At 31.3% G+C, this 27,964-nt stretch overlaps 2 protein-coding genes across 8 annotated transcripts in view; one reads left to right on the top strand and one right to left on the bottom strand.

Moving 5' to 3' along the window:
* Positions 1 to 11,167, top strand: part of LOC115891810 (protein roadkill) — a 96,653-nt gene extending 85,486 nt beyond the window's left edge. For 3 of the 4 annotated variants that reach the window (XM_030912381.1, XM_030912380.1, XM_030912379.1), the window contains 6 exons: positions 4,018 to 4,139; positions 4,927 to 5,206; positions 7,268 to 7,445; positions 8,599 to 8,777; positions 8,909 to 9,051; positions 9,189 to 9,333. In XM_030912381.1, the coding sequence (XP_030768241.1) occupies positions 4,018 to 4,139; positions 4,927 to 5,206; positions 7,268 to 7,445; positions 8,599 to 8,777; positions 8,909 to 9,051; positions 9,189 to 9,333 (1,047 nt within the window). Of the gene's footprint in view, positions 1 to 4,017; positions 4,140 to 4,926; positions 5,207 to 7,267; positions 7,446 to 8,598; positions 8,778 to 8,908; positions 9,052 to 9,188 lie in introns of all 4 variants that reach the window. The other variant, XM_030912377.1, reaches the window with a different exon arrangement.
* Positions 11,168 to 20,061: 8,894 nt separating this feature from the next.
* LOC115891809 (guanine nucleotide-binding protein G(q) subunit alpha) overlaps positions 20,062 to 27,964 on the bottom strand; it is a 41,785-nt gene continuing 33,882 nt past the window's right edge. For 3 of the 4 annotated variants that reach the window (XM_030912375.1, XM_030912374.1, XM_030912373.1), the window contains 2 exons: positions 24,532 to 24,639; positions 20,062 to 21,165 (listed from right to left, as the gene is read on the bottom strand). In XM_030912375.1, the coding sequence (XP_030768235.1) occupies positions 21,083 to 21,165; positions 24,532 to 24,639 (191 nt within the window). In that variant the 3' untranslated portion in view covers positions 20,062 to 21,082. Of the gene's footprint in view, positions 21,166 to 24,219; positions 24,375 to 24,531; positions 24,640 to 27,964 lie in introns of those variants that run through there. The other variant, XM_030912376.1, reaches the window with a different exon arrangement.

The raw sequence follows: 27,964 nt of genomic DNA, 5'->3' as shown, positions 1-27,964 counted from the left end.
TAACAAATCGCTGTAACTTTTTTCCTATGGAAAATTTTGTATTTCTATGAAAACATTTCCAAAGCACCTTTTTACGTAGAATTTAATGGTTTAAACATATTTTTTTTAAAATTAACAATTTAAGAGTTATCAACAGAAAAAAATATTTTTTATTTGGGACACCCTCTATATTTTTAATTAACTGAAAAGAATTTAAAATTACCTTCAAACCAAAAATATAGCACACTTGATATTTTGTTATAATCCCCTTCGAAATACAGAATTTTTAAAAGTTCGCCACTTTTAACTAGTAGGAAAGAAAGATAAGAATTGGCTATAACTCAGTAATTTTTCGAAAAAAAAATGACGCTTTTTATGAGGTCATGGCCAACTATGGTTTCCATTTAAAAAAACATATGTTTGTGTCATATGTCAAAAATGACAGGCTTTAGAAAAAAACGGAGGACACAATATCATTAAGGATGTGAGTATCTACAACTTTTATTTGAAAATTTTTTGTCTAAAATAGGTTATACTGGAATTGGGGACAATTTTTGAAATAGCCGAAATTTGTTTTTTTCGAAATATCTAATAAGCCATGAACTTTTTCAGAAATCTGAAAGGCGCACGTTTATGACCCCACAAAACTGCAATTCTTTCCCCATTTAACCGACACTCTATCTCCAATAGTTTCCGAGTTACCCATAGAGAACATCATAGGAAACTTACTCTGTATAAATTTTATATAACTGTAATCACAAAACTTCAATCTATTTCCGTATTGTAACGGAATTTTAAATTATGTCTTTATTTTCGAGAAAATTTAGTCCAAACATAAGGAACATTTTGTTGATGTTTGACCAATCTTAAAAATAAAGAAGTTATCTAAAAATGTGCTACAATTCGGATATAGTATAATCCTTTATCTTCAATTTCCTTCTTCATTTGTGTAAAAATACCTAGCCAGTTTTACATAAAACGTTAAATGTCGAACGCTTATTTTGCTTCTTTTTCGGACTAGTGAAATGAAGTCTTTGAACTTTATGTTAAAATTATTGACTTTGATTTTTTTTGCTTAAATCACTTTGATTTTAGAAGTTTTATTTCACTGTATGCATCCACTATAAATCCTACAAAGGTTTGCAAAAGAGACTGTCAAAAGCATTGTTTTTTCCAGTCAGCCTCCGACTTTTATCCTCGAATCGACTAGGTTTTTCTCGGTCTTCCTGCTTTCCTTTCACTCGTATCTCGAATCTTGTATTTAATCAGTTTATTTTACACTCATTACGTATTCTATTGCCTTTTAATTGACAATTAAACGTCAAACCTATACGAACGTATTCAAAAATGCGTCTGAATTTTTCCCAAATGGCTTTTTTATCTAATTCAATAATACAGCACGTTCTGTTAACACACAACGGGTACAAGTACGTAGTCACTATTATCGCTAATTATTTACAATGATAATGATGTACAGGGTGGCCCACTATTCATTACTAACTAATAAAGTGGAATTCTAAGTTCTAATTGGAGTGAATTATTCTAGCCAAATGATTGGACTTTTAGAAATCGTGAGTGATGGGATCGTTGGAGGACTACTATAAAGCTGCCATTTAAAATTATTTTCAAAAGATACAGAGTGTCCCTAATAAAGAAAAAATATATAATTAGTTAATTTAAGTGAATTTCATAAATGATCGGTTTACTACACGTATGTATATTATACAGTCACTTACTAGCGAAAAGTTGTTCCATTATTTCACTCGATTTTTGCCGAGATCTACCGCACGCTACACAACCAACTATTTTAGAGTCTTTTTCGATAAATTGCAATAGTGCCACTGTTAATTTAAGTTATGCCACAATTTCCACCTAGATTTACTACCTTTATACAACTATCAGTAGTAGAATAAATAATAAATAACATAAAATAAGTTCCGTAAAGATTGACAAATCCACAAAATTTCAAATCAAATTCAAATGTGTCAAATGAATCGTCAAACAGAACTGCCAAGGATCCCCACTCTAAAGTCCTTTTTCCGCCCACCATGCATGAATACATGGATATCATTATGCTCCTTCCTTAGTCTTCTTATTCAAAGGCATAATCATTATCAGGTACTTTTTTACAGTCTAATTTAATTTTTTATTAATTTGCAGTACGAAGTTCAATATTTTGACTGCAAACTGTAATGTTGTTGGAAAATTTTCAAAACCATTGAGAATCGGAATCCTTTATAGACATTCTATGGTAGTTTCTAATCTTTTTTTATTTTTTTTTCATTGTTAATTCTCATTTATTGCACTAAATTGTTGTAATCTTTTTCTAAAATCTTTTGTTTTAACTAATATATTTTTTTTAATTTAAAAAAGTGCGTAGAAAATATTTTTTTACTTCAAATTCTTAATGATATTGCTTATTACACATTTTCAATCATATTGCTACGCAATGATTACGTAAAGACTGGGGTTTTGAAAAATTCGCGTCAAGCTGACGCATTATAACGCCATCTACTGTTGAGATTTTCAGTAACCAGCAATCATATTCCTCTAAAGTTTTGCTTATTTAGGTAACCTAACAATAAAATAGTCTTCTAAACTAACCCATTAATAATTTCAGAAGATTTTAGAAAACAAATTAGTTTTTAATTTTTTTCATATTGTTCCACCACTTCAAAAAATTCTAAAAAATTCCTGAGTGTAAAGAAGTATGAAAGACATTTTCTGACGATTTTTAATGAGTGACATATTTCAGGAAGGTTAAAAAATGAAGATTTTAATTTTCTTTCCTCCGCTAAAAATCGGCTTTTCGTTTAAGAATCATGATCATATTATTTTTTCATGTCTTAGACTTCTAAGAATTAGAAAAAAAATCATCATTAATTAATTTTCAATTTTACTATAAAAATAAAAGTAAAATTGAAAAAACAGTTTTTTTGAAAATCATTGAGTTAAAGAGAAAATTGCCATGGCGACACCAGCCATCTTGATTGCAATTTTATTTAAAAATTGCTTTTTATTCAAAATCTGAGCTAGATAGGTTTAGGAAACCCTAATATAGTTTGAAAGAGCATTTGAATCTGCTTCGATTTGTTTAAAAAAATACAGGGTGTTGTATTTGAAATAACGACGTTTTTATATAAAATATATCCTTAAAATAGATCAGCAACTTTTGATAGCCCTGTATAAATTTAAGGAACCAATACCATTTTTTAGTAAAGTTTATTTGTCTACCTTTAAACTCAGCATAAGAATTAATTCTGAGAAAAGTAATGTACAGGGTGTTAATAGTCTATTCTATTGTAGCATGCAAATTTAAATATTTTTAAATATCTCAAAATCTAAAGATTTTAAACATATTTAACTCTTATAATAAATGCCTTTTTTTGGGCCCAAGAATCCAAAAATGAAATAAAATACCGGGTGTTCCATAAGAAAAAATATAACTTTGGTATGGATCTTAGTTCTGAAACACCCTGTATATTTCAAAATAAATTTAAATTGTGCACATTGTCTCCCCACATATACCCATAAAATATTTTGTTTCTACATCTTTTCGTTTTCGTATAATCAACCGAGGCGAATGAGGCGCGCCACCCTGTATTACCTACGTAAATAAGAGACGGTTTCATTTTGAGATACTCCCAATTCGCATTTCGCAATTCGCCTGTATATGAACCTACCTTAACAATATCTATTGAATGGACAATTTATTACAATAATTACACTGCAACATGACATTTAAAAAATTACAGCTTTAGTCTAAAAGTAAATTTGAATCACACTGTATATCTAAAAAATATATTTCTGTATCTCTTATTAAAAAGGAGTGAAAATCTCAAATGCTGATGGCATGAATTTTTTTTTCACAACGCTGTATAACTGAGCCACCCGGTATAAATGTGGTTGTGCTAAATAACTGTAATTGTCAATGTCAAGGCTAGACGTTTTTTTTTAACCGAACATGTTTTTTGTACATGTTTTTTTGTCGGATTCATGTTTGTTTGTTGTTTTAACATATGTTTTTATTTGTTTCAGGTCAAAGTAGTAAAATTTAGTTATATGTGGACCATAAACAACTTTAGCTTTTGCCGAGAAGAGATGGGTGAAGTTTTGAAATCGTCCACGTTTTCTGCCGGTGCCAACGACAAACTCAAATGGTAAATATCGACGTATTTATTGAATATACACGGTGTTCCGAATAAAATATTTTTTAAATTATTTTTAAGTTTTGATAAATCGAATATCAGGTTTTCTTTTCTGTCTATCTATTATCACAACCTTAATAATCCAATAAAATTGTCATTTGTAATTGAAAAAAAATTACGGGCAAGCTGATTTTTTCAGAGTTTGTCAGCGACTGTCTTCTGAGTTTACAGTTGAGGGTTGGAACCTTTGGTGTTACACAGCAAAATAAAAACACTAAATCACCACAATACACCAAAACACTTTTACTTTTACACTGGACGCGCGTTTCGCTAACCGTGTTAGCATCATCAGCAGATGATTATAAACTAAAGTACAATCTACAAGGTGAGCGTTTATATACTCGCTCAGTGGGCCCCGAGTGGGCGTGGCAAAATCTAGCCAACCGAGTCAGAGCCAACTGAGCGTAACAGTTAGATTTCCGCCACTAGAGTAGTAGGAACAAAGAACTTGAAGGAATTGGACCGTTGACTCTGTTCATACTATCTTTACTTTATGAAAGCATCAGAATTAATAAATGTTAGAAAATAAATTACTAATTTTCTAACCAATCAGAGTCTTTAAATTCAACCAATAAAATTAATATCGTATCGTCGGACAAGGAATGCATGAAAATCAAGCTTAAACCGTTTTAAATAATGATAAATAGAAAATATATTTCTTTTGTCCAGGACCTGTAAAATCCTTATACTTATTTAGAGATACCCTGTATAAAATTGAACTTTTTTGTACCGTTTTTAGGTGTTTGCGAGTTAACCCCAAAGGTCTAGACGAGGAAAGCAAGGACTATCTGTCGCTGTATCTGTTGTTAGTATCGTGCAATAAAAGCGAAGTTAGAGCAAAGTTCAAATTCAGCATACTGAACGCCAAAAGGGAGGAGACCAAGGCGATGGAGAGCCAGAGGGCCTACAGATTTGTCCAAGGGAAAGATTGGGGCTTCAAAAAGTTCATCAGGAGGGATTTTTTATTGGACGAGGCCAACGGCTTGCTACCTGACGATAAACTAACGATATTTTGTGAGGTAAGCTTAAAACACTTACTCTTACATGGCTTATATTGGAAGGCTGCAGTATAATATTCTTTTATACAGGGTGGCGCCTCTTATACGCCGCCGAAGCTCCAAGGAGAACGGTAGTTTATATCGAAATGAAATTTTGGCAACATATGTAAGTTAACTGAAAGCATTTTATAAAATATATAGAATTATACAGGGTGTCCACAAAAAAAGTTACACATTAAAGTTTTGTTTTTTTCTAATGGAACACCCTATATATTAATTGATTTTCGGATTCTGGGGAAAAAATAAAGGTGAGTTTTATTAAAAACGCATATACCTAAAATCTAAGGATTTTGACATATTTCACATTTTGTGAAAATGAAGAGTAAATTTTAAATTTCGATAATAGCTACCTACATTTTAGTTCACCTTGTATAGCCTGATATTTAATTACAGTAACCATTGTATGTTAAACCAAATTGAAATTTGACCCGAAAAGTTATACAGGGTGAGACAAAATTAATATGGAACATTAGTCACTTTTAAAAGCAAGTTACTCCTTTATTTTAAATGGAACACCTAGTATATTTTTCCGGTGTTCAATTGGGAATTTATATATCTTCAAAATATTATTAAGGTTGCCTACCCCTCAGACAAAGATTTTCATAGATATTTGAATTTTTATGATTTTGCGTCAGTAGATCTTTATTATTTGAAAACATCTATGGTGGCTGTGTGATAAACCTTTTTCCTTTTGTTAATTTAACAAAAATTAAAGATTGTAGAGTAAAATACTCAACGGTAATAAAAAGATACACGTTTAAAACATATTTTTATTATTACAGAATTAAAACTAGATATAAACCTATAATGATGTGACAAAAATTAGCTATGAAATCAAATGATCAAAATGCTTTCTTTCCTGTTAACTGCCTAAAATGATTGTCTTTTCAAAAGGATCTTTTCATTTTAAAAAGCATATGTGGAGTTCTACCACATATTGTGGAGTCTTTAACATATCCTCATAAAAACCCCAGACTAGATAAAATCAGGAGCATTGAATTATTCTAATAATTTGAATAGAAAAATATCAAATTTTAAATATCGAAAAAAAATCGAATTTAAAATAGAAAATATCAATTCTCTCTGATGTATCATATGTTTGCATTTTCGGCTAATTTCTAGTATAAGTATTCTATTAATTAGTGAATGCACAATGCACACTGCATTCAGCAACTAATAGAATCATATCAATTCTCTCTGAAGTAGGATAAGTTTGCATTTTCGGCAAATTTATGAGAATTTTTTTTGTTTTAACTGACACAAAATGATAACTAGTTGTTAAAGTTGGACTAATTAGGCAGCTATGTTGAAGTTACGTCAGGCATATCACAGCCACCTAGATTTTATCAAATAATAAAGATCTACTCAGATCAAATCATGTAAATAAAAATATCTAGGAAATCTTTGTTTGAGGGGTAGGCAACCAACTACCTACCCTACCAAATTTGTTTGGTAGGGTAGGTAGTACTTTGAAGAGGCATTAATTCTCCATTGAATATCGGAATAATATACTGGGTGTTCCATTTAAAATAAAAGAGTAACATGCTTTTAAAAGCGACCAATGTTCAATATTAATTTTGTCTCACCCTGTGTCACTTTTTCAAACAAGTTTTAATTTGATTTAAAGTACAATAGTTAATTTAACTAAATATTAGGCTATACCGGGTAAATTCCAATTTAGGTAGTTTTTATTGTAATTTAAAAATTGTTCTTTATTTTTAGAAAATGTTAAATATGTCAAAAACCTTACATTTTAGTCATATACTTCTCTTATAAAACTCACCTTTATTTTTTTCCCAGAATCCGAAAATCAATTAATATATAGGGTGTTCCATTACAAAAAACAACTTTGATATGTAACTTTTTTTGGGGACTCCCTGTAGAACTCTCTATATTTTTAAAAAGTGCTCTGAATTAACCTACATATGCTCACAAAATTTCATTTCAATACAAACTGTCGTTCTCCTTGGAGTCTCCGCGGCGTATGAGAGGCGCCACCCTGTATGTCCATGTTTGTTTCAGGTTAGTGTGGTAGCAGATAGTGTAAATATTTCCGGTCAGTCCAACACGATACAGTTCAAAGTGCCAGAGTGTCGGTTGTCTGACGACTTAGGACTATTATTCGAAAATCAAAAATTTAGTGACGTCACGTTATCTGTGGCGGGTAGGGAGTTCCAAGCACACAAAGCAATACTAGCAGGTAGGACTATACATATACTCTGGATTAGTTAATATAGATATAAGGTTTGTTCTCACAGTTGTAAGAAACATATTTCCAACAGATAATCATGCGCAATAGGGTAAAACGCGTTCGCACAGAAATTTTTGATTGGTTTCCAACCAACAGTACACTGCTCACACAGAAAATTCTGATTGTTAGCTGATAGTCAGGCCCATTCGCGGATCTTTTGCAAGTAAAGTGTCCGGCGCATGCGTATTGCGACCCGACGTCATTACTTGGTAAACTTAACCTACAAAACGTGTGCTGTTTTTGTTTAGTGTTTTTTTCTTCAAAAAATAAAGAAAAGAAATGAGCGATTTTAAATCTTCCGAAGAATCTGAGGCGTCCGAATTTTCGGATACAGACACAGGCCTAGAAGAGCTGATGGAGGAACGGGTCAGGCCGTAGGAGTTAAAATTAGTACTATTAGATCAAAAAAGAAAAGTAGGGGAATCGCTGTTCGCACAGACAGTTTGAAATCGATCAGAAACTGCATTATTTGAGACCTGCGCGTTAACACCGGTTTGGAAGAAGTCACAAACATGTTGGGAACACGCTCTGAGAACAAACCTATAGATGACTTGATTTCTGACTGATTATGATAATCGCTTCTTTGAATTTAAATAACATAACATAAAAAACTAAAAATTAAAATAAAAAACAAATTAAAAATTAATACAGAAAGATTAAAGCTTTTTGTTTTTACCTTATTAAGTAATTGTTATCAGGTAGTAATTGTTAATTTTGAAGTTTAACTTGATATAATGTCATTTTAACAGAACGTCAACGGTTTTTATAGACGTATCTGTTTAAAAAAAAACTAAAGTGTTCTCGAATAGTCGCATTTAGATATTTTAAATAGCTTTTTTTCTTTGCTCTTTGTTTTTTTTTTGCTTCCGGCGACGGAAAGAGATAAACTTTCCGAAACGTTAAGCATTTTTTGTCCGTTAAGCAAATTTGTTTATTAGTAAACCACTGCTGACAATTAGTCTCCATTGGATTTACGCCGCAGTGTTTACAAAAAGTAACTATTTTTTTACAGTGGCGAAATACCCATAGGATTTTTTGGACAAATTATTAATGCTTAACCTGAACTTTATATTTTTTGTAAATGTGTTTTCTTTTTCTATAGCGCGAAGTCCTGTGTTTCAAGCGATGTTCGAACACGAGATGGAGGAACGAAAACACAATAGGGTAGACATAACGGACGTAGACCACGAAGTGTTACGCGAGATGTTAAGGTTCATTTACACGGGGAAGGCCTCGAATTTAGAAAAAATGGCCGACGACCTCCTGGCAGCAGCTGACAAGGTAAAACCTAGGTTAGGTCATATAAATTCCGTGGATAAAGCCATGATATTCCATAATGTATTACCCTGAAAAGATGTAATACTGTTATATTGGGAGTTGGGATGTTATTAATGTTCTTTTTTCGTTTGCAGTATGCACTGGAAAGGCTGAAAGTGATGTGCGAGGAAGCATTATGTACAAATTTGTCGATAGACAACGCTGCCGAAATATTAATTTTGGCCGACCTTCACAGCGCCGACCAGCTGAAAGCGCAAGCGATAGATTTTATTAATACGTAAGTATATCCTTAAAAATATCTATTGTTTCTTATACAGGGTGGGTCTACAAGTTCACAGCAAAAGGGATTTTATTATTATTTACTTAATCTTACCAAACATAACCTTACATTTTCTCTTTTTTTCTCGATTGCAGGCACGCCACGGACGTGATGGACACCCCCGGCTGGAAGTCGATGATCCAGACGCACCCCCACCTGATAGCGGAGGCGTTTAGGGCGCTGGCCACGCAGCAGATACCGCCCATCGGACCGCCGCGCAAGCGCGTCAAGCAGAGCTGAAACGGCCTCCCGCCCAGAGATGGCGGCAGCGCTGCGAGCAACGTCGCCGCGAACTGACTGTCTTAAACATGTGTTCAAATAGGGGGGGCGGAGCCGTGTTGCCACGCCCCTTTCTCCGAATTTAAAAAAAAAATAACGTAAAATAGCGCGGAGAGCCGAATAAGTATCTCTCAATTCTACGACCTAAAATCACATAACAAATTCGCGCAGTATTAAGATCTAAGCAGTAGGTGTACTTTTGTCGGTTACTTGTTAATTATTTTGTTATTGTTTCTTTTTTTTAATATTAATGTCCGGTTATGCAAACATAGCTTAAACTCGAGTTCAAGTGAACTCATATACAGGGTGGTCCAAATTGTTATTGTCTTAAACGGCTTAGTTTCGGGGATACAGGGTGTTGAAATTTCATTTTTATTTTGATTTTTTTCATATAATTTTTGAACCAATTTCGATGAAAATTGGCGTCTGGGTGTTTTTTGATATAAGAAATTTGATTTTGATGTCAATATGACTCTTAGTTGTATGGAGCGCCACCTACCTGTATTTGTACTGTTTAAAGAGTAATAACTTTTCGTCCGTTCCTGTATTAAACTACTGAGTGAAAAAAGATTTCCGCCGTTTTTTTACGTAAAAAGTTCAGGTAATGGTTCTCGAGATATTTACATAAAGAGAACCAATTATCATCCAATATTGACGTTAGTTCAGAAATTATTTCGAAAAAATCGAAATAAAAATGAATTTTCTACACCCTGTATCTTCGGTCATAAATTTCTAGGAACTTTTTACTTGCTTTTATCTGCAGAATACGCTGCCAAAGTTATTCCAATACAATTCGGACCAACCTGTATACAGTGTGGTCCATTTCTGCGCCTTCAAATCAAAGCTTCCTCGCTCATTACTTTTGACTTTTCCAATGCATACTTCGTCGATAGAATTGCACAACTAAAGTCCCTAGATAATATAGAATACCCTAATTCGGTCCAATACTATAATCTGTCCAACGGTAGGATCCCTGACAGTGACAGTTGTGTCTGTCATTTTATTCAACAAGCAAATTAAATTTTCTGTCATTTTTTGGATGTCTTTTGTCGAAATCTTCCCCAAGTTATATATGGTTGCTTTTTTTTACTGTCAGTAACGATAAGTTTGCCTACTGCTTAGATCTTTTGTATTGTGATAAATCCCAATAGAAAAGAATAACGGACTTGTACTATATATTGATTGCCTAAAAGCCTCCTCAAATCCCTTCCGTAAATTAAGTTTGATAGAATGTGATATACGATGTTTATTTGCACGTTCGGAATATTTCTGACGCGTATACAGGGTGTTGGGTTTTAGCCAAATAACCATCTCTAAAAAACTTTTATAATTTAAAATGTTTTTTTTTCTTTAAAACCAATATTTAAGTTTAGTGTATTGGCTGAAATGTACGAACACCCTGTAGCTCAGTTCTCGTAAGTAAACGTCATCGTTTTGGGTCTGTTTGATGAATAATTGAGACAGTAATAAAATAGAGTACAATTTTAATCTTAATAAAAAGTTTTGCAGTCCTGCCTACTGTCACTGATCATCAAATATTAAAATTTTAGTTGATTTTTTTATTACAATAGAATATTCGTCAACTATAGTCTGTTCATTGAAAGAGTAACGATAGAGATGGTTCTCTCACTGGGCAGACTGTATACACCGAAACGAGGCGTTTTAAGTGAGACACCTGGTATATTTCCTGTGTTAATATTAATTATTAATTGTCGAAAAATCGAAATACGTCGCGTCGTTCTAATTTGACAGTTGTTAATTTCGTTTTCGTTTTTGCGATACAAGAAAAAAAAAACAAGATGGAAACAGTGAGCTTTAACTCGGCGTTGAAGTATTATTCAGATAAGGATTCTATAAATCTTTCCTTGTAACAAAGCCTTTGATGGTTTGATACTGACAGCTAAAGTGAGTGAAATGTTCATCCGTTAGACTGCGCGAATTTCACTTTTAGACGTTATTTTGTAGATATCAGTCGATAGATATACTGGAATTCAACCACCTACGCTCGTGTCAATGTCAAACTATCAGATTTTACTAGGAAAAAAAGCTTTACGGTTTTTTTATTCGTTTCATTTTCAGATAAGGACTTAATATCGGGATACGATCAACGAAACTACCTCATTTTAAGCTTGTTTTTTTCGTCAAAATAGTTCGTTTTATTTCCAAATCAATTTTTCGAATATTGTTTGATCAATAGACGTTCATATTGTTTAATATTCGAATTTTGTTCTGTTCAAATTTTAAAGCACAAAGCGGGAGGTTATAAGAAGGAATATCTCCCACATTGGTCGTTACTATAGTGACCTTTTAAGTAAAAATAACACCAAGCCATATTGTATTGTATCAGAGATTTAATGAATTTATAATTCGGTGAGTATTGAAATTGTTCTGTTTCTTAATTTTTACATATCGTCCCATTGCTGCCAAAAGTCACTAACTTACTTTTTATTACTTCCGAGAAAAACGCGTCTAAAGATGAATTGCATTGCATAAAGATGTTATAGTTAGTAACTATTCGGTATTAAAATAAAACATAAATAGCCAGAAATCGTAGTTAATGACTTTTGCAATCGATTCTCCGCTTCAAAGCATAGTTAGTGATTGAATTTGGTTGTTCGGAAAAATGTTAGTTAGTGACTTTTGGCAGCAATGGGACGATATACAAGGTGGTCCGAACTGTATTCCGGAAACTTTGGCAGCATATTCTGCAGATAAAAATAAGTAAAAAAGTTTGTATAAATGTATGTCATAAATTGCGTAATTTCGGAGATATAGGGTGTAGAAGTTTCATTTTTATTTCGATTTTTTCCCAATAATTTCTGAAGTAACGTCAATATTTAAATGAAAACTGGTTTCTAGGATTTTTTCCACATGAGGAATTTGATTTTTATGCCAATATGACTACTATTTGTAGGGGGTGCCACTTGTGTTTTAACTGTTTTGAAGAGTAATAACTTTTTGTCCGTACCTGTATAAAACTACCGAGTGGAAAAATATACATTTTCGTGATTTTGTATGTAGAAAATGTCCCTTCAAAACAGTTAAAACACATGTAAGTGGCACCCCCTATAAATAGTAGTCATATTTACATCAAAATCAAATTTCTCAAGTCAAAAAAAACTCCTAGAAACCAATTTTCATCCAAATATTGCCGTTACTTCAGAAATTATTTGAAAAAAATCGAAATAAAAATGAAACTTCTACACCCTGTAGGTATCTCCAAAACTAAGCATTTTAGGGCATACATTTATAGGACTTCGTTTACTTATTTGTATCTGCAGAATATAATGCCGAAGTTTCGGGAATATTATTAGGACCATTCGTGAGTAAGAGTCGATTTAGACAATCGCCAACTCGGTAGGTCATTGACAAAGATATGGCCGAGTACCGCGGTTCGGATTCCGCGTATAAAACATAGATTAGCCTTAGCAGCAAGAAGGAGACGTAAACTTAAAATACTTCATAATAAAGCTTCAACATTTTTGTAAGCTCTAGTAAAAACAATGGCATAGTATTCCATTGCTTAACTGATTGAATTATAAATTCATGGATACAATAAATTTCTTCATGTACAAAAATAGCAAACTACTAATTTTTTATAGAATCTGCAAGATAATTATGTTGAATTTGTTTTTTTTACTTAGGTTATAATAAATCACAAAACACATTTGTAAGTGCGTTCAAATCCAAAGAATTCTTCGTAGTACATGTCTTTTTCGAGAAATTATATTTTTATTTCTTAATTTGAGTGTAATAATATCAAATACAAATCTAGAACAGAAAAGAATCTGTCAAAGTTCAAAATACAATAAAAAATGTATTTAAAAGAAGCATATTAAAATTTCGATTATTTTCGAGTGATCTTTGACAGATTCGGCATGTTCTAACCGGTCTCGACACTGTACTAAAAAGTGGAGTAGCTCACTGTCTTAAAACTACTTTTTAAATGAGAAAAAGGTTAACAGATATGTGATATAAATGACCACAACCTCGTTCCTAACTAAGGGACACGTTAATCTCCCATTATTTTTTTTGTTTGTTTTATTTTATAATTAAGTTAATGATCGATACAGACTGTCTTAAACATGTGGAATCTCGAGTTTAAATTGTCTTTGAAAATATTTTTTAGTCTTCAAATCTTGAAAATTACTATTTGTATGAAAGCTTATGTAAAATGTACCCGTTAGGAACAGCAATAAAATATACAGGTGCCTTTAAAAAATCATTGTCGGTAACGCCATATCAAATTTGGGACTAGCTGTATAAAATTTTCTTACATCAAAAAAGTATAGGCTTAAATGTCAAAGCTTATTTAAAAAAATATCTTTGATTTACTCAATTCGTTTCAAGTTAAGGTTAAGGTTTATATATTTTCATATACAGGGTGTCCCACTTAAAATGGATACAAGCCAACATCTTGGTTGTTTGTTGAGCGATCTTTTTCATTTTTGGCAGGAGGTTGTATGGCTATAAGACGTACATTTTGCCCAGGGTAAGAAATGCGATACCTCATAGACGTACGTTTTAATGGGGTTTTATATTTTTCGAGTCAAGAGTAAACTACCCTTAGGACAGTATTTATTTCAAATCTGATAAATTATATTGAATCCTCCTTACCTAAGATACTTAAGTTCTAATTTTGATAAATATTAATACAGGGTGTGTAATTAAAATAAGACATTTTTATTTTTATTATTTTTTAAGTACTTACGACGCCACTGGATAAACAATTGGTTTATTATTAATAACCAATTATCAATTAATAATTGATTTAAGTTTTCAGATAGCTTCCATAATAATTAAGATACGATACAAAAAAAATATTTTCAATTTATTTTGTTTACTTTAAAAAATTGTTTTTTTAAGTTTGCTAATACAAATGAATAAAATGAGTTACAAAATAATTTAAAACCCAGTTTTCAATGGAATCTGAAATATGATTTTTATTCGTTTTATTGAGGAATATTTTAAAAAATCCAAATAGTTAGATATTTAAAACAATCACAATTAACTTTGAAAAATATGCTCTAAACAAAGATTTATAAAACTGTAACGAACTAAAAGTCAACATCTTCGACTAAACCACCATAAAAAAACGATTATTAATTGATAATTGGTTATAATTGTTTATTGATAATAAGCCAGTTGTTTATCCAGTGGCCTCGTAAGTACTTAAAAAAAATAATAAAAATAAAAATGTCTTATTTTAATGACACACCCTGTGTCAATATTTATCAAAATTAGAACTTAAGTATCTTGGGTAAGGAGGATTCAGTATAATTTATTAGATTTGAAATAAATACTGTCCTAAGGGTAGTTTACTCTTGACTCGAAAAATATCAAACCCCATTAAAACGTACGTCTATGAGGTATCGCATTTCTTACCCTGGGCAAAATGTACGTCTTATAGCCATACAGCCTCCTGCCAAAAATGAAAAAGATCGCTCAACAAACAACAAAGATATTGACTTGTATCCATCTTAAGTGGGACACCTGTATGCATATGAATATTATGTTTTTGTTTTATTTTTATCTGTATTACTTACCGAAATTAGGTACACTATCTTTTGACACCCTGTATGGTATGTTTTATCATACGATCCAAAAAAAAATGTCGCCACAGTGACCTTTGCCAAAATAATTCAATGATAATGGGTAGATAAAAAATAAAAAACGAAAATGACATATTTAATGAATCTTATCAATGTTATAAATAAGTAAATAAATAAATAAATAAATAAATAAATCAATGTTATTGGTAAGATTTTCTTACAAAGTAATGTTAATTAAGACATAATATTTTTAAACTCAAGATTCCACACATTTCAAAACAGTTTTCTGTAAAAAGCTGTGAATCGTCATATGGTTAACGCAAAGATGTTCTTTGCAGGCGAGGCGTCGTATAAACCCTCGCAGATGTGTACATATAATTAGGGTAGTGATTTCCGCTGTGACGATTCGCGGTCTTTGGATGTGTACATTGTTCATGATCTCTTGTGGTACGTTAATAATTAGAGAAAGCAAAAAATAATCTCCATTTTTTTTTGTAAATAAAATTTGAACTTGAAAAGTATGTGTGTAGAAATTCATTGGTCCGTCATATACCTCTCACAGTTCTTTATTAATCAGGAACGTTTGTTTTTACAGGGTGTTTTGTTTTAATTGGCTTAAAAATTAAACATTTTCGCGTTTTTTTGTGTTTTTAAGCTGGACACACACAGAAAGAGCAAAACGTTTTATTTACAATCAAGTATACAAAGCAGTAGATACAGAACAGGTCGCACCTAAAATTGTCTCAATATAAAATCTGTCTGACTGTGCTAAACCCGTCGTAAACCTAGCGACTGATACTACAAATATAATTTGCATTGAGGCGTCACATGGACACAGTTTTAATCAAAAAAAATCTGTTTTGTTCTTCTGTATACGTTCAGCTTAATGTATTTTTCGATAAATGTTTAAATATTACACCCTGTATTTTGCTATTGTCATTAAAAATGCGAACTTAGCGGACGAAAAAAAGGATGTCGATGCCTTAGTTCAAATATTTTTTTTGGCGAGTTAACCCACCAACGTGTCAACTAAAACTGGACTTTCAATTGAAAATTGTTAAATAACGTTAATTTAATTTATTTATGTCGAGTCTTAGTGTTTTGTCAACACTAATGAGGTTTTATCTTCCAAATAAAACAGTTTGTTGTCATTTGATTGGTGGGTCTATCTGTGGAGTCTTTGTTGAAAAAAAAAACTGTTATCAAATTATTCATAAATAAATTTCTCTATAAAAATTTTGGATTTTTTTTTGAAACCTAATATAACCAAAAAAAAATTCTAACATAACTTATGCAGTACTACTAAAAGTTAATGCGTGTTTGTGCCAAAAAAAGGCCGTCAAAGACGGCTGGGGAAAGACAACTATGATGATTTTGGCAAGGTCAGTCTCTAGACGTCGCGCGTCGTTTATTAAAAATTTTCATAAAACTTGTCGATAATCAACACTAATTATAGAGATTAAAAAAGGATAGAACATTTCCAGACAAACAAAACTATTTCCAAAAGATATTCTTAAATTTTAAACTAGGTACGCCATTTAAAAATCATTTTTGCTCAATATAAAAGTAAATTATTTAACTTTAAGGCCGATAGGCATTAAGGGCCATTAAAAAATATAGAAGAGTACGGGCCAAGTAAATGATGTCTAGGGCTTGATCTCGTCAAAATGATCATCTATGTCATTTTCCAGCCGTCTTTGACGCCGTTTTTTTTTCAATCATACGGTATAAGATACATAGAAATTTTATAACATAAAGATTTTTTTTTAATAGTAATAAAAGGAAAAGTTAGCTGTATCTGCAATCAAGAAATATTTTCTAAAAATTAAACAAATTTATATTATAGGCAACTTTATATACACGATAGTGTATTTACAGTTGCCTAAAACAGAAATATCTTAAATTTTGATGTATCTAATAAAATGATTTGTTGAATTTCATTCTCAATGCATTGTTGAATGTTGAATTTAATTAACTTTAAGGCATCAGGCATCCTAAGAGAGTAATTTAACTGCAGCTGTCCTATAAATCCTTGTTCCAAAGCAGTAAAATGTCCGCTTAAAAAACTCAATTTTAAAAGGAATTAGAAATAGAATGAAAAGAAAATCATTACAAATTTAATAAAAATTATCACATACGATCGAAAAAAAAAAACGGCGTCAGCGATGGCTATTAAATGAAGATCACTGTCATTTTATATGGGAAATGCATGGATCGTCATTTCCAAGCCAACTAGACGCCGTTTTTTCGATCTTCCTACATATAAAGGTTCAGCGCTTAAATCTTCATTTCAAATTTGAATTTGACTTCTCCAAACTTTTACTGTACAGGGTGTCTTAAATAAGTGTAAATATTTTTAAGAAACACAATTCTTTCGCGAAAAAAAAATTGAAAATTTGTTATTTTTTAAAAATTTTGTCTCGCTTTGTATAAGATGATATAGAGTAAATTGTAAAATTACGTATCTCTTACTTATGTTTTAAATTAATATCTTCACTAGTTTTCAAAAAGACCTTAGTTTTCTATGTGGCATCTAAAAGTCTACTAATATATAGGGTGTTCCATTTAAAGACATTGTAGATTGTAATCCTTGGAGTGTTCATGTGTGAGACGCCACCCTATACTAGTGAAAAAAAAAGGGGGACAAAAACGAAACGACTTATTCAGAAAAAAATCTATATTTCGACAAGAAATGATTTTACAAATTCATGTTCTGACATTCACCCATCGCTTCTCTTGTTTTTATTTTTGGAAATATTCCGTGATCATCTTATTCATATTACACAAAAACCAAGCTTCTATATATACTTATAAATTTGCTTTTTACCGAATGTATTACTCAAAAAAAAGCTCTTACTAACCATCGCTTTTTCTCCATTTTGCTTCTTTCTGTTGTTTGAAACGAAGATAGAAAGATATGAAATAGGTGAGAGAGAGATATTAGCTTCCTTTTTTTATGAAAATTGTCCCATTCTAATTTTTAAAATTGAAATTAAACATAAAAATATATAATATACAAGGCGTGCCATTTTTTTATCACTGAGTTACCGAAAAAATTCTCTTTTAAATGCAAAAAGTTAGATTAGGTGACAAAATCGAAAAAAGCCAAAGAGTTAATTTCATTAATATACAGGGACTTTCTGTATTCATTCTTTGGAGCAATTTTTTTCAACAACTCAACGATAAAAACACTGTCGCCTACTTTTTGGCACGCTCTGTATAACTGGGAAAAAATCTGGCCGCCTTTAGCTAAAAATATTGTTGGGCTGTATTATCGGGGAGTTTTGAAAATGCATGCCGTTTGGAAGAAAGAGAGTGTAAAGTCCGTTTTTCTTTGTATAAAAATCATTCCGTACATTGCAAACATCCCTTATAGCAGCCTTTAGTGCAATATAACAAAAATAAAATAAAATCAACAAGAACAGAGATAATATAATAAAAAATAACACAATCACAATAACTGATTGCAAAAAAATAATAATAACAGCCTGGTAAAGGACTGCTATACAAAACGCTCAGGAACTTTTGCAGTTGATTTATTCTGTTTTTTGTTTTGTTAATGTTATGACCGAAAAAACTGTTTTCTTTTCTTTATTTTTCACTTACTGGCTATATTTCTACATTAATTTTAATACAGCGCCAACCGAAAAGTCTACATCAAATATACGCTCGAAAAATTAATATTGCTGTCAGAAAAAAAGTTTAAATTGTGAGAATTTTAGTCGATCAGTTGAATAGACAATTTTTCTCGGATTTCAAAAATATAAAGTCCCCCACAAAGGTTTAGAAAGATGCAAAAAAACGCAACGGAAAAATTTTTCTTCAAGTTTAAAGTGTTATATTTTTTTATTTATACCCTATTTCCTTGATTTTTTTAGGAAACTGTATATAAGTCTATTATACAGGGTTAATCGAAAAGTTGTTTTCTACTCGATCTTTAAAACACCCTGTGCAATGATTTCGTGAGCACATTTTCGTAAAATATTACTTTTCGGTCAGAACCATGCTTCCTGAATATTTTGTTGTCTGGCTCATGTCAATACATGCCTTGGTTAATTTTTAAGAGCAAAATGAACTTGCTACAAACATTTTGCAATTTTTTCAATCATCATTACTTTTTGATGTTATTCTTCATAATGACGAGGTGGTTTTGGCGATTATTGTTGTGCAGTGTCGAAGATTGGTGCAAAAGTCATTGATCATGTTGAATATGGCCGAAATTATGAATATTCGCTTGGTCCTTGAAGAAAAAATGGGAGAACATAACCACAATATATTTGCAGTCTCATTAATATTATGAATCAACCTCTATAGACTGCCGGGGTAGGCAATACAAAGTATTAGAATATTTTTTACAAGTTTTTTGTTTGTTTGTACACTTCGTTATTAGAGTTATTTTTTCTATTATCCTTGTAGTCTAAGAGCTAGTAACGTCTTCGAGAAAGTATTTTAAGACGTCTGGCTCTTTGATATATCTTTTACTATGCTCTCTGGAACCGCATGAGGCCCGTTTGGCTGCCGATACCCGTTGCGTTCACTACTGCGCATCGAAAGAAGATCCTATATATTTTTTAATTTAGTCCTATAAATTCTAAGTATTGAATATAAATCGAACATGTCTCCATAGCGCAGTGCGTAGCGTTTACGATCACGAACCGAGTATTCAGAGTTCGAATCCGGGTCAGGGCAAAGACTTTTTTATTTTATTTTCGTTTATATTCTGAAAGTATTAAATAATTCTGGTAATTAAAAAAAAAACAAACATTTAATACTTTACTATCAGAATATAAACGAAAATAAAATAAAAGTCTTTGTCCTGACCCGGATTCGAACTCTGAATACTCGGTACGTGATCGTAAACTCTACGCACTGAGCTATGGAGACATGTTCGATTTATATTCAATACTAGAATTTATAGAACTAATAAAAATATAGGATCTTCTTTCAATGCGCAGTAGGGAACGCAACGTTTACCGGCAGCCAGACGGGCTGCATGCTGTTCTAGAGAACATAGTAAAAGATATATCAAAGAGCCTTAAAATACTTGTTTTTCTGACGTTGCTAGCTCTCGTATTATTGGTTCTTGTAGTGTTACTAATATTTATTAAAACCAAGTCTGTATCTTTACTTTTTAACGTTTTTTTTTATATTTTAATAGAGTTTATAACATCATAAACTAATGACAGTTGAAAAAATTGCAAATTGTTGGTGGCAAGTTCATTTCGCTCTTAAAAATTAACCAAGCCATGTGTTGACATGAGTCAAAAAACAAAATGCCCAGGATACATGGTTCTGTAAGAAGAATAATGTTTTAAGAAAAGTCACCGACGAAATTATAACACAGGGTGTTTTAAAAAAACCTACCCCTCAATTAACCCTGTATAATAAGCCAAATACTCAAGTTTATAAAAATCTCAATTTATGAATTAAAGTTGATAGATTCATATACAGTTTGCTAAAAAAATCATGAAAATAGAGCTAAAAGTAAAAAAATATCACACTTTAAACTTGATGAAAATTGTTGCGTTGCGTTTTTTTGCATCTAAGTGTATTTAAAAAAATGGTTTACAATACAACTTAAAACTTTTTGCCTAAAAGCAATATTTACGGATATAGCTATCAATAGCTAAAATATACACGAGCCCCTGTGTATAAAGAATTTAACCTAAGTTTAAGCTGCGAAACTTAGTTTAAAACCACGAACAATCTTAATTATACGAGATACAAACTTTCCGGTGGACACTGTATAATATATATAACAATACTATTTATAATAAAATCAAGTCAAGATTTTTTGCACTGATAAAAAATAAAACACTGGCTTTGAATCCATTTTTTTTTGTTTCCTTGACCATTTTTCTGTGTGTATAAAAAATGGTACACTAAGCTAAGCGCACACTTGACACATAATATATTTATAATCGACAGTTAATAAAAACATCACAATAAGTTTTTTCTCTCCTCCGAAGCGTACCGCTGTTCGACGTCTTTTCCAAAATAAAGATGGCGCTAGTGGGAGAGGGAGTAGTACCGGTTTTGCTGTCGTGGAAAAGAAGAGGAGATTGAGGAGGACTTATTTTTTTTGTTAAGAACAGATCACAATGTTTGGTTTCCATTTTGGTTTTTTTTTCGAAAATTTTATACAAAAACATCGGCTCCTAGACCAGGTTGTATTCGCGCAAGTTGGACTGTAAAATTGTATCTTTCACGGCCGCAAATACGAATTTTATGTTTTCGGTATCTGAAAAACGTTTAAAAGAATATTAGTTACAAAAATTAAACTGTTTGCATTTTAAAGTTTCGTCTACACCTAACGTTTTATCTTACATCTTACTTGTTTAGTCAACATGCTATTATATACTTTTTTGCGGCATAAACGGCCGCATTTTTTTTTCCGTCATTTGTTGAAATTACTGTATCTATAAGGATAAAAGAAGTACCACAAATAGTACTATCTATCTTAGAAGAAAGTACCCATTCAGGGGTATTACAGAATTTATACAAAACTAATTTGAATAAAAAATTATTAGTACTTTAGATGGCCTGTACTTACTTTGCTATAAATATAGTAATCGTAAATCAAACAGGATGTTCAAAACTCTACGCCAAATTTTCTAAAATATAAAATAATTTTTCTTCGTTTTTTTTTTAAATAGTAACCATGTATATTATTTTTTCAATAGATGGAGAATTAAAAAATTAACATTTCTGGTATTTAGAGCATTTCAAAATTTTTAACGGTTTTGCAGATATTTGCGATTTCATATTTCATGGCATTTTCCACAGTAAATTTTTATCAAAGTCACCCAATGATTTTTCTCTCGTTTTTTATTTATTTAATGGTTTCGCGCGTACCTGCGAAACCATTAGAATTTTGGAAATACTTTAAATACAAAAATGTTTATTTTTTAACTCTCCATTTAATAAAAAAAATTATGTATAGGGTGTTTCCATTAAAAAAAAAACAAAGAAAAAATATTTTATATTTTCGAAAGCTTGACGTAGAATTTTGAACACCCTATATGATTTAAGATTACGATATTTATATATAGCAAAGTAAATATAGATCATCTAAAGTAGATACATAATATAGTTTTTATTTCAGGACAAGTTCTTGTATTTGTAATCATTTTTTAAAAGTTGAAAAATATATATTTTTTATTTATTAATATCTGGAATATTTCGAAAATATCGAAATATATTTAGTCATACCTTAGAATTCTGTAAAGTGATCTGAAAGGAAGCAAAAAATGCAATAATATACAAAGTGTTCAAATTAAAAAAAATCCCGATCCATTCACACTTTTTTGAGTCATCGTATAGTAAGTTAAAATATTTTCCTGAAAAAAAAAGTTAAAATATTTTCCTTGTGAGACTTTGTGATAGGTTCGCACTTATTCCCCAGTTTTTTATTCTAGGAGCTACAGATGCCCGACGCGCTATTGCTAGACCCTGTATATTATTTTATTTAACCTTTCGAGGGCTATCATTACAAACGAGTACAATTTTGTAGTAAAATTCTGTTTTTTTTTCTTTTCAACTGCTTTAAAAATAATGCTATAATTAACAAGGACTGACAAAAACCGTAGGTAAAACTTCCAGTGTCTTTAATCCGTCTTACCTGACAGGTAAAACTTTACGTGAAGACGAAACTTAACATAAGGCAGCGGTTACATTGGATACAAATTCGCCGGAATAATATATTATAGGAATCCATTTGTTAGTTTATTTTATGTATTTAACGTGTATTGTGAAATAAAAATAAGTTAGGAATAATTAATAAAAATTAAAGGAAAACCATCGTTTTTGATATTTACATAGGATTTCCTCTGTTCAGGTCGGCGCCGGCGATTCAACACATGGTATAGTATATTTAGTAAACAAACGCGTCAAGTGTAACCCCAATATTCGCACGAGTTCGCATCCAATGTAAACTTTGCCTAATCTACCACCACTTAACCACAAAAACTACATATAAACACAAACTAAAAAAAGAAATGAAAATGGTGGTTAAAATATGATGAGTCAGATTTAGTCATTTAGTGTAATAAAAATATTAAAACCCCAATAAAAAGATCACAGAATAAATATATACTAAAAAGGAGTTAAAACAATTTTTTGTTACAGTGGCCTTCCATGGTCCACCCATCTTATATTGAGAACCATCAATCGTAGCAATGTTTATCAAGAGGCTTTTTTTAGGTAAAATACCACGGAAATGTATATTATTTCACTCAGTAGCTTTATAGTACTTAGTGGTATAAAATAGTATGAAATTTCTTCACCTCATATCTCTAAAATGAAGCACCGAAAGTTACTTAACAACCGGAAGTCAAAGTCAGCCATATTGAAACCATTTCGCGGTCTCGCCAATGTATTGATATACTCCTTTCTTAGTCTTTTTATTCTATGAATATTAGTGGTTTATTAAATCACATAATGATGTATGAAAAATACAAAAAACTCAATAAAAAATACCGTGTGGTGCATTGGAACATCCTACATGAAATCCCATGTAAATTTTGAAAATGTTAAATATTATCTCCACAGATAATTTTATGAAAAAGTTGTATTATACTTTTTTATTTAAATTTCAGTATTTTCTTCCATAGCAACTGTTAAAATTGCCTTATATCTATCAAAGATAGTAGATAAAATAGTACTTATTAAATAAATGATACTTTAACAGCGAGGAATAGGTTAAAAACTTTATTTCTTCTCGCACGTTTTTTAATTGCTTCTATTTTTGAAAATTTTTGTATACCTTTTCATAAGTTATTCGGGATTTAAATGCAAGTAGTTTGGATATGGCGTTTGTCGCCTCAGCCTGAATATCTGTTGGTAATTTACTTATTTCGTTTTGAGCCATTTCTGGCTCCAATTCAATCAGCAATCGACACGAAAGAGAATTAAAAATTATTGACTCAAAACTGACAACTAAAGAGACAGCTTTATTTATTTGTCAAATTACATGAAACCAACGCCAACCCAGCACAATAGTTTTTCTACTCGTAATAAATTCCTTGAAATAATAATTTCTGATATTTTTTAAAACGTAACTCGCTATGAAAAAAAATATTGTTTTATACACGACGATAAAATACAATTTTATCGTCTTGTATAAAAAATAACTATTAAGGTAGAATTTTGGAAATAACGTTTAAATACCCATTCTAAATAAAACGAAATTCTAGACAACTTTAAAGTCTCTTCAAAAAAGCCTAATACAAGTTTTGAGTAAAATCATCTGGGGAGATATTTGACCTTTTCAAAATTTATACGGGGTGTCCCGTGTTTTAACGCACCATACGGTATACAAGATGCAACAAAATGTCATGCTGATGAAATAGTTACCTAGACACCATATCTAAGCCAAGTTAAACTCTTTAAGGGCGCTTTGCATGATGGTGTCTTTGACAGCACAAAACACAAGTTTAATATTCTCCGTGTCTATACGAGGCGAAAATAAAAGAAATCCAATCCCACATATATACGGAGGCATGCAAAAGTATAATAGAGTTAAAAATTCGTTAGAAAATAGAAGCATATTCTGAAGCGGACGACAAAGCAACAAACATGCCAGAAAACGTGGATTTTTTTAAAGTACCTGTGGCGCACGTGAAATGTGAATATATAATTTTTTCACTATCCGGATTTAAGTCTACAAACATTCTTAATATAAATTCTCTAGCTGCAATGGCATCTCGTTGAGGACCTAGCGGAAATTGGGCATTATTAACTAAATTATCTAAATACATACTTTGTGGATTACTGTATTGTTCCCAGAGAAATAAGGAAACCTAGCAAAGCAAAAAATTTGTATGCGCTTTTCTCAAAATGTTAGTAATAATAAAGTTTTCTCTAGTAAACAACTTTATGCAACTCTATGTTTACTTATTTTTCTGGGGTATAATTAAAATATATCATAATAGCCTACTCAACAATTACTCTTATACAATATTGCTAACTTATTTTGATTGAATTTTTTTACCAAAACTATACGATACGATGGAGAAAAGACGTCACAGTTGGCTTTGAAGTAAAGATCATTGCCGTTTTATCCGTAAAATTATGTGGTAAATGTTATCGATCGCCATTTTCAAGCAAACTAGACGCCGTTTTTTTCGATCACACGGTATAATTATGTTAATACATCTCAAAAAATTAGACCACTCTTCTCTAAAGATACTAGCATATTTTTTAAACAACCCTGTATGTAAAAAGTGATACCAATTCAACTTTTAGTTACGTCGATTACGCGTCGGGCGCGATTTTTAATTTCATTGTTGCCAACAATGGATGGGCTGACTAACTGGAATATAAATTTTCCGCTGGGTGGTAGATTAGTTGTAAAAAAATTCAAGTTGCCACATTTATTTATTTTCTGACACTGTCATTAGTTTTCACACTTTAGTTTTGTATTCCTAGTTCTTGGTTTAAATAAATTTGTTATGATACTTTGAACTTAAAAAATTATTACTATAGTCTGTAAAACGAATAACTTTGGATTTGACAGTTCCCGCGGGCTTTTCTAGTGTTAATTTTATTAGGTTAGCAACGAGATTTTTGACGTCACACTAGTTAGATACTACAAATTAATAACTATGTTGTAGAATACATGGAAAACATAATTATTCCTCGATTTGTTGGTTTGTATTTTAAAAATGATATAGTTTACATGAAATATATATAATATACAGTTAATAAATACAATATATGTAAAAGTGGGCAACGCTGTGTCGGTCAAGCTTAATCACGTGGCTAAAAGTTTACTTGATATGAACTATAGTGATTGTTTTTGGCCTAGACAATTTGGCCTTTGGACAAAATAAATACAGGGATTACCAAAAAGACATTTAAACATAATTCAATAATCTTTGTATATTTCAATTCAAAAAATTTTGTTTTATATTTAAAAAAAATGTATTAAAATTTGTGAAATTTAGAAATATAGGCATATTTAGCCTATATTAAAGCCTAGTATTATTAGTGATGTTATTTTTGCAAAAAGAGGAAGAACTGTCACTTGTTTTATTATTTTCCTTTTCTATTTCACGAAAGTAAAGACATTTACCTATCTGATTCATTCAGGCACTCAAACTTAAAGAAATATCAGAAACTTTTTTGAAAATTTTACAATTTCATATTTTTTTGTTGATAAAATAAAGGAATAAATTAGATACACATTTTATAGACTATACCAACATGTACGTGGGAAAAAAAAACAATAAACATAATATTAGTTGTTATATTTTTAATAAACAATACTTAACGTCATCAACATAACACATATAACAAAAATAATTTGGTAACATTTGTAGTTTGCACATAAACCATGAACTGTGATTATGAACTTAAAATAAAACAAAAAAGCACGAAATATAAATTTGAAAAACGTAAAACACCAATAACTGAATTATTCTATTCCGGAATACTTTCAGGCGCCGAGCTGGTCCCATCTTCATAGGGTATTATAGTAGTAGTAGTACTGTCTTCGTCAGTTTCTATTTCCAAATCAGATATATCTGATGTATCATTTAGTTCTGATTATGGAGGATGGACATCTACGTCTACGGGTTCTGGAGGCGTTTCATGTTGTTGAATATCATGCTCCATATCCACTTTTTGTTTTTGTAGTAATAATTTATTGTTATGAGCTACGAACATTATTTTGCCGGCTCTTTGTGCAGTTAAGCGATTCCTTTTTTTAGTATGGATAAAACTGTAAGTACTGAAACTTCTCTCAGTGGCTGCAGATGACGTTGGTAAAGACAACAGAGCAACAGCTAAATATTTCAACTGAGTATTTTTACACATTACCTGCAACCAACTTAGACAGTAAACATCTGTAAAAATGGCTTCTTTATTATTGACAAACTGAGGATGTTTGTTGGTGATATTGTTGATAAATTCCATAGCGGCTATGCGTTTGTCATTGTTAAGGTGCTCTCCCAGGAAACAGAGGGGTCCAAGAGATTCGCGGAAAAATGCATTGGTTTAAGAGCCATACGTTTTCTATTCTGTAAGGCGGAGAAGCATTCTTTTTCTTCTGATTTAAGAACAGGCATACTTGATACACTTTCGTTAAATTTTTGCTCAATGTCTTGAATATTGAAATGAAATTTTTTTTGCAAAATTCGGATTTTTGCGAATATTCGCGATTTTGGGACCGAATAATTCGAAAATTTCTGAAATTTCCTGCAAAATTCGAATGGAAATATTCGCTACGAACATCACTAAGTATTATTATATCTTAAAATTTATAAGTTTTTCATACTAAGAATAATTTAAAACAAAAAACGATGTACTTAAACAGCCGTTAAACGGTAGCCTACTAAATGCCGTTAATAGATGGATGATGTTAAACGAAAAGGAACCAAGCAACATAAGCATATTGCAAGAGCACCTGTGCTCCGTGGCTGGGGCTATCGGTTCGTGAGCGAATGGTCCGGGGTTCAAATCTCACGTTGACAAAGACTTTTTTATATTTTTTTGCTTATAGCGTGATCTTATTCCATTGCTTTCACTCTTTTTGGTTGGATTGGTTTAGTTATTTGGCGGGTTGGTTAGAGTGATTATTTGGAGGGTAAAATAAAAACACTAAATCACCACAATACATTAAAAAAATTAAAATTACATTATAAACTCAGTTTATAATCATCTGCTGATGATGCTAACATGGTTAGCGAAACGCGCGTCCAGTGTAAAAGTAAAAGTGTTTTGGTGTATTGTGGTGATTTAGTGTTTTTATTTTGCTGTTTAACACCAAAGGTTCCAACCCTCAACTGTAATTTGGAGGGTGTTAATTCATTGGATAGTTGGTTGGTTTTTACTAATTTATATTTGTTTTTTAAATTTTTTTATCAGTGTCGAGGTTAGTTGCGTTGGTTAAGTTGGTTATTTGGTGGGGCGGATAGCGTTGGTTAGTCCTTATAAAATTCCTATATTTCATAAAGCCGTCAAGTGCGTCATATCAACGACGTCATACCTATTAACGGCATTTTAGTAAGCTACCGTTTAATGGCAGTTTAAGTACAACC

The sequence above is a fragment of the Sitophilus oryzae genome, unplaced genomic scaffold (genome assembly GCF_002938485.1).
Source record: "Sitophilus oryzae breed Bouriz unplaced genomic scaffold, Soryzae_2.0 scaffold_119_pilon_pilon, whole genome shotgun sequence".
Lineage (NCBI taxonomy): Eukaryota > Metazoa > Arthropoda > Insecta > Coleoptera > Curculionidae > Sitophilus > Sitophilus oryzae.
Note: the sequence above shows the minus strand (reverse complement) of the source record. Positions and strands in the feature narration are given on the sequence as shown.